This window comes from Glycine soja, chromosome 3 (genome assembly GCF_004193775.1).
Source record: "Glycine soja cultivar W05 chromosome 3, ASM419377v2, whole genome shotgun sequence".
Lineage (NCBI taxonomy): Eukaryota > Viridiplantae > Streptophyta > Magnoliopsida > Fabales > Fabaceae > Glycine > Glycine soja.
In genome coordinates, this window is record NC_041004.1 from 2,427,766 (window position 1) to 2,443,125 (window position 15,360).

Consider the following 15,360-nt stretch of genomic DNA (forward strand, 5'->3'; position numbering starts at 1 on the left):
GGGCCAATGCTAATGGAACATTCAGCAAGATTATAAGGAAGGTAGACAAATAAAATAAAGATCAACACCTACAGAATAAGTTCAAAACTAATGGCTTAATGGCCCAAATACCCAACCAACAAACAAAATGTCTAGATATGTCTGAGCAAAATATTCACACATCTCTCTCTATATAAAATGTTCTTATTTAGTATGCACTTATAAAATGAACGAAAAACCAATCTCGATCGGTAACCTCTAATATATTAGGTTTCCGCGAGTGGATGAGTTGATGCCTTTTTTCTTTGGATAGAATGAAAGTTTTGGGAATAGGAAAGATAAACCTGCTCAAAGTTGTCACAAGTTCTATTGATAAAACTTCATGTAATTGAGAAACATTAAGCTGTGTTTAATTTAGTGGGTAAAAATAGAAAGGGTTATGATAAAAAATGCAAAAATTTATTTTTAATATTATTTCCATTTTCAAAAAGCAAATACAACCTTATGGAAATCAAGCCCAACTTGTGAATCCACTTGTTTGATTATACTACTTGACCAAATCCTAGTAAGTGAGATACTTTTAAATCCACTGAAATGATTGAATCTACGTACGATGATTGACAGTCTTTTAACAACTGCAAATTAGACATTTCATCAATTAACAAATTTGAAAGAAAAATCATACAAAATACCGATTAAACAACTGATACAGTTTTTAATTACTACTAAGTTTTCTTTTACAAATGCTGTAAAAAAAAACAGCTTTCTTTTACAAATAATATACCATGTTTTTTTTTAATATAAATATATAAAATTACTGTAAAATATATTTTCAGACAAATTCTAGTCTGTTATAAATCTAGAAATCAATGCCTAATTAACCGTCAAAATTGATATATAAGGTATGGATTGAAATTTTTCCGCTACAAGAAACTAACCACAAAAAAAATAACAAAACATATATATACATCACTATATCAATCAATGATTTCTCACGAATTCAAAATTCACAGTGAAAGTAAACAGCAACTCGAGTAAGATTTATCTGCACTATCAAGATTCAAATTTTAAGAAAAAACTCGGACTTAATTTCCAACATGGTTGAAAATTAATTTCACTATCACAGTTAGAAAGAATTTTGGCCAATAGAAGTATAGAAACATATAATACTATTTTTTTTTCAATTCCTTGGAAATAAAGTATTTTCATAGTTAAAAGCTATAAGATTAATTCTTGAGAAGTATAAAAATCATCTAAATAAATTTTATTTTTTTTCAACAAATTTTTTTCATATGTAATGCTAGAAAATCAAATTTTTATCATTATGTATACTTAAAGAATTCAATTATCTATTAATTTTGGTAGATGTTGTTGGCAAACAATAATACTAATTAATACTAGACTCAAATATACATATTTTATATTTAAACATGTCACACGTCAAGAATTATTCCAAAAGGTGAAAGACAGAACACTGGCATTGTCGAGAGGGAAAACAATCTCGTACTAGACAGAAAGAAAAAAAATGAGGGCATGAATCCTGTACGAGGTGAAAGAAAGTGTAACACTTTATTACCAGGAAGCACAGGGCACCAATAGTAATTTCCATTTCATGGTGTCACTTCTGTGCTTTGTGCATTTGGAGGAAGAGGAACAAGAAATTAAGTTAAAGAAAAAATAATGAGAGGTGTGACAGGTGAGAGACAATGAGAGGGTCTAGAAATTCTAGGATGGATATGTACTATAGATTGAAATTTGACTTTTCACTTATCTCTTCTTCTAATATTGTTACTGTTCCATGAAAATAATACTTTATATCAGTTATATTAATATTTAATGATAATATTTAATTTTAAAAATCATTAAAACTATATAATTTTAAAAAAACGGTACAAAGATAACATAAAGAGAGACATCAGAAAAATTAGATTTATGTAAATCGATATTGAATTGAAGGAATTAGGATGCTTAATTTGTCCCACGTGCTGTAGGAAGCTGGTCTGGCACGTGGGCGGTTGGAAGCTGATTATGCTGTCACCTACTAAACTCTTCATCTCACTCTCAAGTGTCACCCTTCAATTCATATCACCGTGTTGTGAGCATTGTGTTTGCTTCACGCAAGCCCTCTTCTTTCCCCTTACTACATTCCCTTCTTAAACTTATTTGCTTGCGTGGCTTTAAAGTTTCAAACTTTGAACCAAATTCAGCTCCCACAACACAACTCCCTACATATATTTTTTTACTAACTAAAATAGTAATCACTCGCTTAATCATACTTAAGATTTTCCAACTTTCTTCAAGAGTACATTCTACTGGGATCAACCAGATCCTTTTCCACAAATTTAATATATATATATATATATATATATATATATATATATATATATATATATATATATATATATATATATATTTGGATGCACAACACACTATATAGTAACTTAATACTATTACATAACCAAAAACAGTGTTCTCATAAAATTCTAGAAGTGATGAATCATGGTACCCATTTCCCTATAAACAATCATATATAGAGGAAAGAGATTGAAAAAATATAAATAAATACAATAGATGACATAATGATGATAAAAAAGTGAAAGATAAAAGAAATGAAAGTAAATATATGCATTAAATGAGTCTAAATATTATTACTCTGTAAAAATATAAAAAGTTTCTATTTTTTTAATTTACTGTTTTACATGTTTTTATATCCTTTTTTGTATTAGAATTTGAGTTTTATTTTAGTAGCACTAAGTTTTATATAATTCTTTAATATGAGTGAAACTTCAACTTTAAATTAAGAGAAGTGTTACTATATTTTCTATCATACATTTATTTTAGAGATTATAGATATTCTTTATAGATAACAACCATGCATGCATGAGTCGGACAAAATTACTATACATTGTGAAAGTTTTTATTATAAGAAGGCAATTATGTGACACAATCTTACAATAATTGATTCACCTGCTTCAGCTAGATAACATCATCATAGATATCCTTCACGAGAAATAATCATATTCGAATAAAGTATTTAATGTGATTATATAGAATTATCTATATTAATTGATTCGCGTGCTGCTTGATGATTGTAACACATTCTTTATTATTGATTAAAATTTGTAAAAAAAAATTACATGAGATCTCCCACTTTATTTAATAAATTTCACTTCTGATTTTGTAGTTTCATTTAAATTTTAACCAATAAAAAACATTAAAAGAAACCTATCAAATGAATGTTTTTCTAACACTCTTCAGGAAAGAATAATACTACATATATATAATACTTGAGAAATTGCGTCTTTCATTCATATACTTATGATCTCACGTCTGATTATTATAATTTAAAAGCATTTACTTTTCACGGAAATTTCATGGTACTAAACAGGATTACTGAAATCAAAGTCTTCACTATAATAAGCAAAATTAATGAAGATTGAACCACCAAGCTAGTCCATCTCAAGTGAGTAACCCACCACCAAAAGCATTCACTTATTATTCTCTCCACATCAAATCAAAATCAAGTTAGCAGCAAGTAACATACAAACAAACCTACCTCATTTATATATCATCTCTTTCTTTGGTGTCCCACAAAAAATTTGGTTCAACCCTGAGCAAGGAAAGATTATAGAGAGAGAGATAGAGAGAGAGGGAACAAAATGGATTGTGGTGGTAATAAGAATACTGGTGGAAGTGAAAGGGGTGATGGGCCTTGTGGTGCCTGCAAGTTTCTGAGGAGAAAGTGTGTGAAGGGTTGCATTTTTGCACCATACTTTGACTCAGACCAAGGAACGGCTCATTTTGCTGCGGTGCACAAGGTCTTTGGTGCTAGCAATGCCTCCAAGTTACTCATGAGGATTCCAGCACACAAAAGACTTGATGCTGTTGTTACTCTTTGCTATGAGGCTTTGTCTAGGGCTAGAGACCCCGTTTATGGTTGTGTTGGTCACCTCTTTGCTCTTCAACAACAGGTATGTATATATCTCACTCCAATTCTCTCTTTAATATTCCCTACTTCACTCTATTTATATCTCTTACTTCCTTTTCTTTCTAATAATTGGTCACCAGAGATTTTTATGTGTATAACAAAAGTATAAAAGCATATCCAACAAGGGTTTAATTTGTGTGTATATATCTTCCCTTGGAGGTTTGGTTTGTTGCATTTCTGAGTAAACTCCAGATAATGCATTTTTTTTTTTGTCTCCAACAAGGGTTTAATTTTAGACAATATAATAATCTCTTTATTTTTGTTTCAAAAATTTCCTAAAAAATAACTGATAAAAACTTTAATGGAACGCATATATCATAATTAGAACCAAAAGGTTGAGTTTAATGGAAGGAGATAATCTCCGACATTGTAACGAACTAAGGTTAATTAGAATGAGAGTGTGTTGGGTAGAATTGTGTCCAAAGAAGAACATATGTGAAGAACTAAAAAATATCATAAGTTGGAAAGTTAAGATAATTGTTTTATCAAAAGAACTAGTGTAAGTTAATATAGTATCCCTCATTACACCCTCTTAATCGTTCTTTCTCTATTAACCATTCTATATTATCAAAATTGTTTTGTATATATTATAGTTACTTTTCCTTTTGTTTTTAAAAACTATAAATTTTGAATAGGTGATAAACCCAATATATATGTGGGAATAAGTACTAATGCTAACTTGCTTGTTCTTGAATCCTTAGTTCATATCCACCGCGTATTAGATGATTAGATCAATCATTCACAACTACATTATGCTTGAATATTTTAGTTTAATGGAGAAAGAAGAAGATGGATAGAAATTAATTAACACATTAACTGCTAGTGATCATGCTAGCATGCGCCATGGTGTGAAATGCTCCTACACTTGTACTTTCTACAGTGTAGTCTCTTGACAAGTATCACTGTTTTGCATTCCTCGTAGGTCAAGATCTTACCATTAAGGATATTGTTATAGTTTGCTTTGACACGTTTGTTAGCTTTTGGATTTTTTTTTCCATGGAAGTCATACACTACTCAATTAGGACGCCCCCTATAAGTGTAGGTAGGTTTTGTGTGATTTCAAGGTAGCCATATATGGGCATAATAGTCAGGTATACTATATACTATTACTAGCTAATTAAGGATGCCATTGTTTGCAGTAAAATGACGTGGAATTTCTATTTTTATATTCTACTTTAATTTAAAACTTTCTTTTCAATTCATTTTATTTCCATTTCGTTCTGTTATATCAAACGAATCCTAGTAACATGTTATACTATGGTATTTGAAAACCTAGCTACCCAAAGAGGTCTAGTACATGATTAGATTTAGCATAAGAATTTGGGTACCTGAAATCCATGTGTTGTGAAAATTAGGTCTCAATGAATAAAATTTTGTGAAATTCATGTTAATTAATTATTAACTAGTATTTTTTTATAAAGAGAGGTGTGGTGATGGCAGCCGCCAACTGGGTGTAGCTGACTATGGAGGGTTGTTTGATGCTTGCCGGAGCTACCAAGCAACGCAATTAGCAGCTCGAGAAATATTCAAATATTTTTAAGTCTTGACTTTCAAACTCTTGCTACACATAAAGTTTACGGTACACATTTGTATATTAGCAAATGGTAATCAATATTCACAACGTATTAAAATTAAGTAATTAAAAATAGTGGAGATGTTCCTTCCCGTGAATATTCCTATATATAGTTCGTTTATATTTGATTTTGTGTAGTTAAAAAAAATGATTTTGTGAGAAAATTTTAGTCCAATGCAATATTGTTTAACTATAATTAATAATTAATATCTGGTTTTGTACTTAAAATTTGGTGATGTTAGTAACTTTTTTAAAGTGATGACTACTGAATAGGGGGTCACAGTCTCATGTATAGAAAAAAATTAAAATCCACACGCTTGTATTCAATGTTATTATATTCAGCACATTAATCAACTCAGTTACCATAGTGAACTATTTGTCCATCCATTGAGTTATTAGTTGAGTTGTTGGAAACAAGTTTTATCTACAATGTTTTTTAGTTTTTACAGCAATTTTACCTCCAATGTTATTAAGAGTTTGAATCTTAGAGATTGTAATTAAGAGGGGGGGATTAATTAGTCTCATAACTGTGTTTATAAAAAGACATAAAGAAGACTTGAAAAACTACTTTACTAATTCTTCTCACGTAATACACTCGCTTTTGCATGTATCTGTTTGTGTGTGCTGGCAAACTTATACACTTGATTTTATTTAATTTTAAAAAAATGATAAAATTCATCAATCTACACTCAGTACTATGTGCAGTGTAACTAGTGATTTACATATACTTTGGATATCATATTATTACACGTAAGTTAAAATAAAGTTGTGTATGATAAAGTAATAATTAGTTTTTGAATTGTATATGAAACTTTATGAACTTAATCTACTTAGTTAAAATTAAGGATGTAAAGTTGTAGATTTATTTATTAAAATGGTTACTGTAACACTATTTTCCAATGTTTTACTTTGACAAGTCTAAAGTACTATAGTAAGGTTATTATTTATTATTGATCGTCGTACTAGATAGATAAAGATGCATAATCTTATGCGTGAAACAATAGCAACAGCCTTTTTCCTTATCTTAGAGAATGCATTAAGAATAACCTAAATTCTAAGATGCAATAATTGACTGGTAGAACCTCTCCACACATTCATCCATGAAGACTGTGATTAACCACGGACAAAATAGTAAGTTAACACTTGCACGCATTACACCAGAAATATAATGTTATTATTCCCATTAATTCGTGGCCATTATTGGGAAGAAATACACCAATTAATTCCTCAACTTAATTAGGTAGAATTCCACTCCCTATGTGATTAGTTACAAAATACCAATTAAGTATCCCCTTTCTAGATTCTGTGTAGCCTCTAGAAGAGAAAGGAAAAGTTGTTTGGATAAGATTTTGGACTTTTTTTAGTTGCAATTAAACAAGCAAAGTAAATGTTACGGTCAAAATAAAATAATATTGAAGCTTAAGTTTATCCTTTTAACTCTGAATGAGAATATTCTTCACATGCATGTATAATTGGGAGTATCTCAAATTGTATTAAAATGCCGGCACATGATTCGGGTAAGTGACCATAATCTTTATCTCTTCATCTCTGACATTCTTTTACTATTTGTCTGTTCTATGATTGGGTAAAAAGCACTTTTTATCAGTTAATCACTTAAAAAAATCGCTCTATTAATATATATGCAGAAATTATTAAGTTATAATATCTATATCTCTGACATATATAGTAAGTGTCACTATGATATATAAATAATTTTAACTATGGTGCACCTGATATGTACTGTTGCCCTTTATTATAAACGGGTTAGAATTTCATTGCCCCTCCATATACTAGAATAGTAACAGAAGAAAGAAACAGTAGTGAGAGATGGAGTTACTAGGCTATATGTATACTCTATGGTCACAAATTAATTGCATATTGTAATACTCGTTAGATTTATGGGCAAAAGTTAAAAGATAAACATTTATTAAGCAAGCCACTTGTTGAAATACTCATTGTATTTGGTTTTAGGGTGTCAATCAATGTAATTGTCAATCACAGAGAATTTGATGGTTACGTATTATGTTATTATCATGATAAGCACATTCGTTTTGTACTCTAGAGGTTAGCTTTATGAATACTTTCTAACTAAATATATTGCACAAGACGGGTACCAACAATACTTTTCAATACACTATTTTTAAACATGAGTCTGGTTAAAATTTAATAAAAACTACAAAAATATGAGTGAAAAGTGTTAAATAAGAAATGGAATCCACAAGTTTTTTGTGATTTCAAACAAACTTCAACCGATAATAGAGTGTGTTTTCTAGCGTCTCATTGCTTAAACAAACAAGAGAGATAACAAACTATCAAATCTTAAAACATTGCATCTAGGTTGTTTTATATGCCATAATGTGGTAGAAAGCACACAATGATTTACTAGATGTTAATTTGAATGATGCAGGTCATGAACTTGCAGGCTGAGTTAACCTATGTCCAGGCCCATCTCGCAACGATGCAGCGATTGCCAGTGAAAGTGGCTCCTCTTCCTCCACATCCTCAAAGCTCTTCACCACCACCAACCCTTCATTCCTCAGATCACATGGCACCAAATGCTGACTTGCAAAGTGCCCCTATGATGCACTTTGGTCCTCTTCAACCACATTCAGCATCATTGCCGCTAGGCAGCATCGTTTTCGATCAATCGAATCGACAACTCGACGATAGGGAACTCCGAGTTCTGGCTCGAGAATTTGTGAGCAAATACTTGCCCGGAGTTAGATTCCAGTAATCTAACTCTCCCTGAGGATAACATAACTTTGCTTTAATTTTCATTTTCTTGTGTTTTGGTGCCAATGCTTTTGTTAATCATACCTAGCTTAATTTGCTGAGAATGTTGCTAACTGTACAACTGGAAGAAAGTACTTTCAAAGATGGAAGAATTATGTAACATGACCAGTGGCTACTCCCTCTTTCTTTGGCTAAGAATTTTTCCACTTTTTTTTTCTCTCAGTAACTGAATATATACCATGGACAAAATAGTTATTCTAATCAAATAGAACGTTTGCATATGATGCAATATTGTATCAGGTTTAAATAATGAATATCTAGTTATCCATAGATTCTGAAACATCTAAATGGCAGAAAGTACTTAGCTACCATCAATGTCGATTGTCGAGCATCTGGTTCAAATTATCAAAATTGTTTTGTATACATGTATGTACGGACTTTTTTCAATTTAAATCACGTAAACTATTACAAGTCCGAAAATTTAGACATCCGTACGAAACCAAATCCATGTCCGGAACACGAAAACTTTCTAAATAATAATTATGTGCCAGTTTTGATTGATTGAACATAAAATGAAAGAATTGTTAACACTTATTTCATTCTTTAATCAGTGGTTTTTTAACACTTGTTAACATTAACATAAAATGCACTTATCATCTTTGGATAAGAATCGTTTTGCCTTATGAAAAGTATGAGCCATAGAGGTTTAAAAGCAGCATTATCAAGTTCTGCTACGTTCATTTGAGAATCAACTTACAAAAAACGCAGATTGTTTAAAAGAATTTTAGTCAACGACAAAGATTACAAATAGTAAATGAATTTTTAACTGATAGTAGCCATCCAATCGGTATGTGACCAAGAGCTTGGTGCCAACCAGGAAGACACATAAACAAGCCAGACAAATAATGAAACAAGAAGCCAAAATGAATCACATTTTATTTAATAATCCACAAGAAGATAATTTTAAATACTCCACCCACCCACTGCCGAAATATTTCAGGAATTGCTGAAGCAACAGCACTCAAAGTTCCATGCAACTTTCTGATCATCTCTGCTGTTTTCTTAAACTCAATTCATCACAAACTTCTAAGTGTGTGTTTGTTTTTCGTTTTGGACCCCCCTCGAAGGGACGTTAAAAGCAAAGCTAGAAATCCTTGCTTCTCACAAAATGCTGCCTTAGCTGCCTTAGAATGTGTGCCAACTGAATGCATCACATACACAAACATAGCCTAAAGAATTAGTGTTACTACGTCCAAGTAAAAAAGAAAACTCAGCTTGACACAATGTCCTGGGAACAATTCATTTCTAAACCGCTGCCATAAGTGTTTTTCCCCACAAAGCACTCACTTATCAGGCAACAATGACAAAAAGGCAAAGGCTTGTAAACAGAAAGACAGATTAATTACCAAACAAAACCAAGAATTATCTACCAACATAGTCTCAGTTTTCTCGAACTTCATCAAAGATCGAGTCTTCATGGCTTAAGCACTGAGCTGAGCCCATAGAAATGCAAAATAGCCATCTTCTGCGGTTCTATTTATGAGAATATTAGAGACCAAGTTCATAAATATCAACAATGATTTAACAACTAAAATTCAATGATATTCAGAATAAGTCAATCACTAGAAAGAGATAAACTATGTCAAAATGACTAGAAGACTTCTTTCTAGAACTGTGAATCATTTGTATTTGCACCATTAAATACTGTATAAAGATATTATTTGCACCATTACGAACATAGAATTATTTGCATCATTATAACACGTTAACATAAGAATGGTTTATTTAAGACATTAGTAAATAACTCTTTCATTCTCCTATAAGAAATAGTACCAATGTCACATCTGATCATATGCACGAGACTAATAAGAGAAAGGCACTGCTCACATAACTAGGTGATGTGAACCACTAATTAGGATTATTATATCTCTTTATTTAAGTCTTGAATTATTTTAGTTTATTTTGTTTCTTTATATTTCCCTATCTTCATAAGATATAAATATTAGAATCCCTGGTTTCGGATCTATTATTATTTTATATTAGGATGATTGCTAGTTGTCATTATATTAATTAGGGATCTCTTTGTAAGCCTTCTTTAAAGGGCAGACCTGATTGAAATATTATCAATGAGAAATTATTTTCAGAAAAACTTGTGATAGCTTAGGAGGGGCTCCATCAAGAAAGAGTTTTCTACTTCTCACTTTCACTTTTAGGTCGCAAGAAGGAGTCTTCCAGAGCATAACTTGGCATACTAGAGTCAAATCACATCAAAATTCTTTAATTATTGACTCAATGTTATGAAATCTTAGATCATATTTACTATTATAGATATTGCAAAGAACCAAAAGGAAAGTTAACATCACAAATGAAGAATATGATCAAATTTCATAAATATTAAAAAATATGTATAAAAACAATATATACTTCTATACTTATCTAAAATTTCAAAACCTGTTTCCTATATGTGTAAAAATTATACTAACACCTCAAAGCTATAAAGTCTATTGTTGCGAGACATTAGACAACATATGATGTTATGTTCTAACAGTTGAAAGTTACAGAATATTCCAGAGCACAACTTGGCATAATATTGTCAGATCAAATCAAATAAAAAAAAAATTATTCTTGACTCAACCAATGAAATCTTAAAGCATAATTACTATTATAAAGACTGAAGAATCAAAAGGAGAGTTAAAGCCACAAAAGAATATGATCAATTTCATAAAGATTAAAAGTATGCAAGAGAATGTACCATCATAGAGATTCAGGACTTCAAAATGGATCATATCTAGCATAGTAAACACAACGAAAAACAAGGCATAGATTCTATGGTGTGCTTTCATCTCAAAACTGCAAGCCTGATAACGGAATGTGGAAGCATGCCTAATTTAAGGACATACCATGATTCTGGTCCTTGCAGCGTCCGGCATCTCCCTCCAGATCAGTCTCCCTCAGAACCAAAGGGAACTTGTGAAAGACGGACGTAAAATTATAATTAGGCACTAAAAAAGGTAACTAACTCTAGCAATGAAACAAAAAATAAACGTCATCTTTATGTAACCTATATGCATGTTACAAAGGCATTAAAAGATGTAAAACTCCATGAGCATCATATAGTTACAGGTAAATTTAAAATGCATTGAACCTAACACTCTTCGCCCACAAATTTAAAATAGACAGCTAGAAGTGAGTCAAGTGACACTTTAATCTGGCAAGGAAAGATCCTATTTCAGGAGTATATATAAGAGAACTGCTTCAAAAATAAAACGTAATGAACAGGACAAGCTCCATAAAATAATATTAGGCTACAGCCCATGAACTCATTCGACCATGAAATTAGTTGATGAAAAAGATGTATTCACATCTTCCATTCTACACAAAGATATTAGAGCATCCATTGGAATTCCAACAAGGCATGCAATAAACTGGTAATATTTTCATACAGATTAGATACAACAATGCAACCAAATTTTTGTACACAGTTGATAGGAACCAGATTTAATAGAAACTCAGAATAATACTATTGATTGGGAGAAAAAAAACAGAAATATTACAGGAAAGACCCCTGTAATCCCAGAGCAAATGCTCCTCAGAGAAGAGATAATACTCTCTATGCCCAACCCATAAGGTTTCTAACAGAAAGATACTGAATGATCATTATAATCACTCCCATATTCTAACTGACTGCCACATCAGCAGCTCTTCTCTAACTTCCCTATTCAGCTCAGTTGTTGGGCTTAGGCCCAAGGCCAGTAGGGTCCTAACAACCTCTATGATGTTCTTCACCGAACTGCCTAAAATGTTAGAAGTCTAACTGGATTTACAACCAGTTCTTCAGGCAGGATGGTGCAACATATAAGTATAACAAAACCAAAATATCTGGAAAATTTATTCAACAAGTAGTACAACTCGTAAATATTAACTCGATTGCAAAAATAGAAAATTGTGACCTTTGGCACGAACTATTGGAATCCCATGTGCCTTGAATGCCTCGTAACTTGGAGAAGGCAGAGATGTGTTCTAAGAGCATCGTCATAGGTTCTTAGTACATTAATTGATCCATCAAAACTATCAGTTGAATCAAAATTATGAGGGATGGATTCAGATTTGTAGCACAGTTCAATCTCAAGTGTGGTACCCCATTCACCCAACTAAAGAATAACGATGTCTACGCCCACCCGAGGAAGACATGTACTTTCCATTTTATGCTTTGCATGCAGAATAAATGACATCTTCCTCAAAACTATTGTTTAATTTCTTAGCCAATCATGTACCCAAGCATCATATATTATAACATTTGTCATCAGAACCACAGTATAAAGATATGAAGATTGAAGAGGGTGCTGCAATACAAGAATCCATAAATATCATAATTTTGAAGTTCCAGAGTAGGGGAAAACAGGCATACCTTAAGGGATGTGTTATGGGCTTATGGCATCAAAAACCATCACTCTTCAATTCAGTTCAAAAGAGATTGCCAGGACATGCGGGGCCAAGATGAAATAAACAATTGGGCTGTGCTACTGATGATAGATTGGGTTGTCTCACCCCAATGGCATAAAAGTTGATAATCTTCAAATTGAACCAGAAGTGAGAAGCCAAATGATCTTTGGCATATAAGAAATGAGTAAATATGTAAAGCAAATGGCCAGGGAGTACAGCACACACAGGTCATTATGAGAAAATTTCAAACACACAATAGTTCAATATGGAAATAAATCACCAGTAGTAGCTCCTCATAATACATACAAAAATCTCTTAAAAGTTCAAAAGCAGATTACTGGAAACACTGATGTGCTCATGTGCATTATACGGACCAAGAAAGCCGAAGGCCATGAACAAGGTTATCAGATATAGTCAAACTCATAACAAAGTTATGTGCAAGAAGCATACTGGTTATACTTTACAGAACCACAGGCAATAATAATAAATACACCTAAAAGGCATCATGTGAGCGGCTCCAATCTTCTGTATACAGAAATGTACAATCCCTCTTCTATTGGTTGGAAGGGGTTGGTAAATAGCCTTGACGGATTTTGATCTCTAAGTTAGAGTAGATTAACTTGAATGTTCATAGATGGCACTATAAAATCTCTCCGTGACGGAATCCACTATCTCCACAATCAGTACCAGTATCCAAAGCACAAGGAGAATCATACCATTTAGGGTTGTCCTGGTAGAAACTGTCGACCTGCATACAGCCAAGACCTACTACATCCGACACTATACCCTCGTCGTGTCTGATCAATCTGACAGGCTTGGTTAGTTTAATATCCTCGCAATCAAGAATGCTTTTCTCATCAAAGTCGCTGCACTTCAACCACTTCTCAGGCTTACAGGTGTCACTCATCAGATCATCTTTCTGAGTCCTGCACTCTGTCGTCATCTGATCACCCCACGAAACAACCTCTCCCAGAGTCCGGCCAAAACTATCCTCATCATCCTCAATCAGCTCCGTGTCCTTGCCATCCCCATAAATCCTCTCGTGATGATTACTCCAGTTAGCCAAATCATTGTCCCCAACCAACACATCATCCTCCACCACCTTATCAGTAATCAACTCAATCGCCCCCGGCTTCAACCCCACTTCCCCTATACTCCTAACCTTATTCAAAACCTCGAACAACTCCTTGGAGACAGCCGCTAAGATCTCCCTTGGCATCTTCCCAACCTTCCCTTCCAACATCCCCACCTCAGTCCTCAACTCCTGCACCTGCTGCATCACCGAAAACTGCAAATCCCCACCACCACCACCATCCTCCTTCCCCAACAACCCCCCAAACCCACCCTCACCATCCATCTCCTCACTCACCCCATACACATTACTCTCCTGAACCATCAAAAACCCACCACCCTTATGCCCTACAACCCTATGCATAATCCTCGCATTCCCGTCCAACGGCCCTGGCTCATGCCCTGAATGCACAGCATATAACTTAAAAACCGCCACCCCTTCCTCCTGGTACACAAAACTCTTATCCTTCTCATTGTAATTCGCAATCGGCACAATAGCCCTAATCCTAAACCCACATCCACATCTTTTAGAAGCATAAGGCTCCCTCTTCAAAACCTTAGATTTCTTAGCAGCAGGCTCTCCAGCCCTATGGCAAGCATAGTCCTTAACCTCAGCCATAAAAGGCTTATACCTAATATACTTCTGCCTAATGCAAAGCACAACCTTGTGCTTTGCGGCGAGCTGCTGGAGCCGGTCAGGGACTTCCCCGGCCGGCACCTCGAAGCTCTCGGTGTACTCGAACCGTCGCCGCTTGCCACGCGAAATGGCGGCGGAGGGCTCTCCGGAGCCCTCAGTGGCGGAGGAGGAGCAGACGGGGCAGGCGGCGACGCAGACTCGGATGAAGCTCTCAGGGATGCCGTAGAATTTGGCCCCGACGGTCCAGTGGTGCTTGATGCGGTCGAGGGTGTCCTTGAGGTTGAGGTGGCTGAGGTCGGTGTCGGCGTGGTGGGACATGACGATGTGCTGCCACTGGTTGAGGTGAGGGACGAACTGGTGAGGGTTGTTTTTGAAGCAGAGGAAGTGGGTGTTGGTGGAAACGTCGTGGTGCGTAGTGAGCTTGTCCTGGATGCGTTTCCAGGCGGTGAGGTAGGCGGTGTCCTCATTGCGGTCCTTCCAGACGGTGCGCCAGGAGGAGAGGACGGAGGAGGGGGTGGCGGAGCGGATGTCGGAGGGGGAGGGGAGGCGGCGGAGGAGGAGGGAGCGGAGCATAAGGGCGTGGGAGGAAGGGGTGAAGGTGTAGAACTGGGAGGAGATGTGGGGGTCGGGGGAGATGAAGAGGGGGTTGGAATTGGAATTTGGGGGTGTGGAAGGGGAAGAGTGGGAGGAGGAGGGGGAGGAGGGGAAGAGGAGAGAGAAGGAGGAGGAGGTGGTGTTGCTGGGGAGAGGGGGGTTGTGAGGGGATAGATCGGGGGGGTGCGGGAGGAAAACCTCGTCTTCCTCTTCTTGTTTGTTGGAATTATTCATGCTGAAGATGAAGATGAAGAGGGTGGGTGTGTGGATGGGGAAAGTGAGGAAAGTGAGGAAAGTGAGCAGTGATGACTTTATCTCTCTCTCTCTCTCTGTTTCTGTTTG

General features: G+C 34.7%; 2 protein-coding genes across 2 annotated transcripts; one reads left to right on the forward strand and one right to left on the reverse strand.

Annotated features, from left to right (window-relative positions):
* The first annotated feature begins 3,443 nt into the window (after positions 1–3,443).
* LOC114405856 (LOB domain-containing protein 19-like) lies at positions 3,444–8,482 on the forward strand. Its single transcript, XM_028368366.1, has 2 exons — positions 3,444–3,950; positions 7,948–8,482. Exons 1-2 carry the CDS (start codon positions 3,639–3,641, stop codon positions 8,272–8,274), a joined length of 639 nt encoding a protein of 212 aa, XP_028224167.1. The 5' UTR covers positions 3,444–3,638; the 3' UTR covers positions 8,275–8,482.
* A 697-nt stretch (positions 8,483–9,179) lies between these two features.
* LOC114405855 lies at positions 9,180–15,360 on the reverse strand. Its single transcript, XM_028368365.1, has 2 exons — positions 12,682–15,360; positions 9,180–11,240 (listed from the first exon to the last, which is right to left on the reverse strand). The coding sequence occupies exon 1, from the start codon at positions 15,250–15,252 to the stop codon at positions 13,357–13,359; it is 1,896 nt and encodes a 631-aa protein (XP_028224166.1). The 5' UTR covers positions 15,253–15,360; the 3' UTR covers positions 9,180–11,240; positions 12,682–13,356.